The following is a 1,782-nucleotide window of genomic DNA, read 5'->3' as shown; positions in this document are numbered from 1 at the left end:
GTTTGGTTTCTTTATTGGAGAGCCAAAACACAATGTACATACTGTCAAGAAACTGCATTTCTTAAATTAACATTGCAAGGATATAATATTTGATAAAGTTGATTCAAAAAACAGTAATTAGTGCATGCTACTCGCAGAAATAGAAACATATGGATAGAAAACATCTAGTATGGATATAACGAAATACACATTTTGAAGAAAACTAAAACGTGTGTAGTATATAAATTTTATAGTAAAAATGGTGACCAACTTCCGGAAGAGTTTGTTTAAACAATTGAACCATTGAAACCAGGAAATAGACATGTTTGGTTTCTATGTAGTTTTTATTCTGCTTATAGCAGTGCATGAAAGCAGTTCTCGTTGTTCAAGATACAAAGATTGTCACACATGTGCAAGTCATAAAACTTGGAGTAATAGTCCGTGCAGGTGGTGCCCTCTCGATCAACAATGCCATGCAAAATGGTCGCCAAGAAACCATTGCATCAGGGTAAGAGTTGGCAGCCGGTCGCAATGTGAAGAAAAGAACAATGGAAAATTTTCTTACAGCCCAGAAGAGGCTTATAAACTGGCACTGTTTTCTGCAATCGCATATTCTGACGAACCAGCCGAATGTCTAATAGTATTATTTCCAACAAGTGACTACACCCTGTTTTCGGTGTATGTGAAGAAATGTGACGATTTTTATTTTGAATACGACAAGCAGTGTATGGCTTTTGTAACATTTTCAACCAGGAACCAAGAAATCATTGTTGCATATCGTGGAACAAGAGGCGTGAAACAAATTGTTGATCAAGTACTAACAATCATAGGAACACCTTCAGTGCCCTCTGCTGTCGGCGGGAAAGTTCAAATGTACTTTAATAATGTTCATAATAAATTTTATCGCGACATTAAATATCTAATTCAAGATTTGATGCAGTGGTTTCCAACGTACACGGTCAAACTGACGGGACACTCACTAGGGGGCACTGCAGCGTCCATAACAAGTGCGATGCTTGTAAAGGACAAGGTGTTGAAGCCCGAACAAATTCTTTTGTACACTTTTGGTATGCCTAGAGTTGGAAACAAGCGGTATGCCCTGGCCCATGACAAACTGGTTCCTCATAGTTGGAGAGTTGTTCGAAGTGGCGATGCCGTTGCTAGGTTACCATTCTGCAGGCTAGCAACATGTTCCTTATTCAATGGGCCGTATCACCATGGAACTAAAGTTCTGTATACTGAATCGAAAATGAATAAAGAGTCAAATTATGTCGTCTGCAACGGAAATGAGGACTCCAAATCAAAATGCATGAACAAAAGCCGGAGAAAGAGAGGTGCAGTGAAGAACATGATTAATAGACACAAATTCTATTTCAATATTCCGATTGGTACATACTGTCGTGATCATATCTTGAATCAGTCATAAAAACTTGCAGCCATTCAACTACAAATTTGAATACGGAATCTCATGACAAAACAGTCGTATTAGCCATGCATGTGCAAACAAGTCAGCATTAGTAGCACATGGCAGTAGTCAAAATAATTCGACGTTCAGATTGTTTTAGATTTGTGACGGGTGAGTGGGGATATTGCCAATATGAAAAAAATATCTCAGTATTTCCTATGATCGCGTCAAATTAGTTGGACTACACGGGGCAGCTAATGATTAACATTTAAGCTGACGAGCATGAGGCAAGTGAACAATTAAATATGCCCAACAGAGATTTTGATAATATACGCATTTCTTTCTCAGCTGTATTCTTTATACAAAGTAATTAGTCGCAACAATGAAAGGGGAGACAA

The 1,782-nt window shown here is 38.1% G+C and overlaps 1 protein-coding gene across 1 annotated transcript; it reads left to right on the top strand.

Annotated features, from left to right (window-relative positions):
• Window positions 1–301: 301 nt before the first annotated feature.
• LOC123523880 (lipase ZK262.3-like) lies at window positions 302–1,405 on the top strand. Its single transcript, XM_045301618.2, has one exon. It carries the CDS (start codon window positions 302–304, stop codon window positions 1,403–1,405), a length of 1,104 nt encoding a protein of 367 aa, XP_045157553.2.
• Window positions 1,406–1,782: the final 377 nt, after the last annotated feature.

The sequence above is a fragment of the Mercenaria mercenaria genome, chromosome 1 (assembly GCF_021730395.1).
Source record: "Mercenaria mercenaria strain notata chromosome 1, MADL_Memer_1, whole genome shotgun sequence".
NCBI lineage: Eukaryota > Metazoa > Mollusca > Bivalvia > Venerida > Veneridae > Mercenaria > Mercenaria mercenaria.
The sequence above is the reverse complement of the archived record's forward strand: the minus strand, read 5'-3'. Positions and strand labels throughout refer to the sequence as shown.

Coding starts and splice junctions, on each gene's coding strand:
- LOC123523880 (XM_045301618.2), top strand. CDS start 302: ATGTTTGGTTTCTATGTAGTTTTTATTCTGCTTATAGCAGTGCATGAA.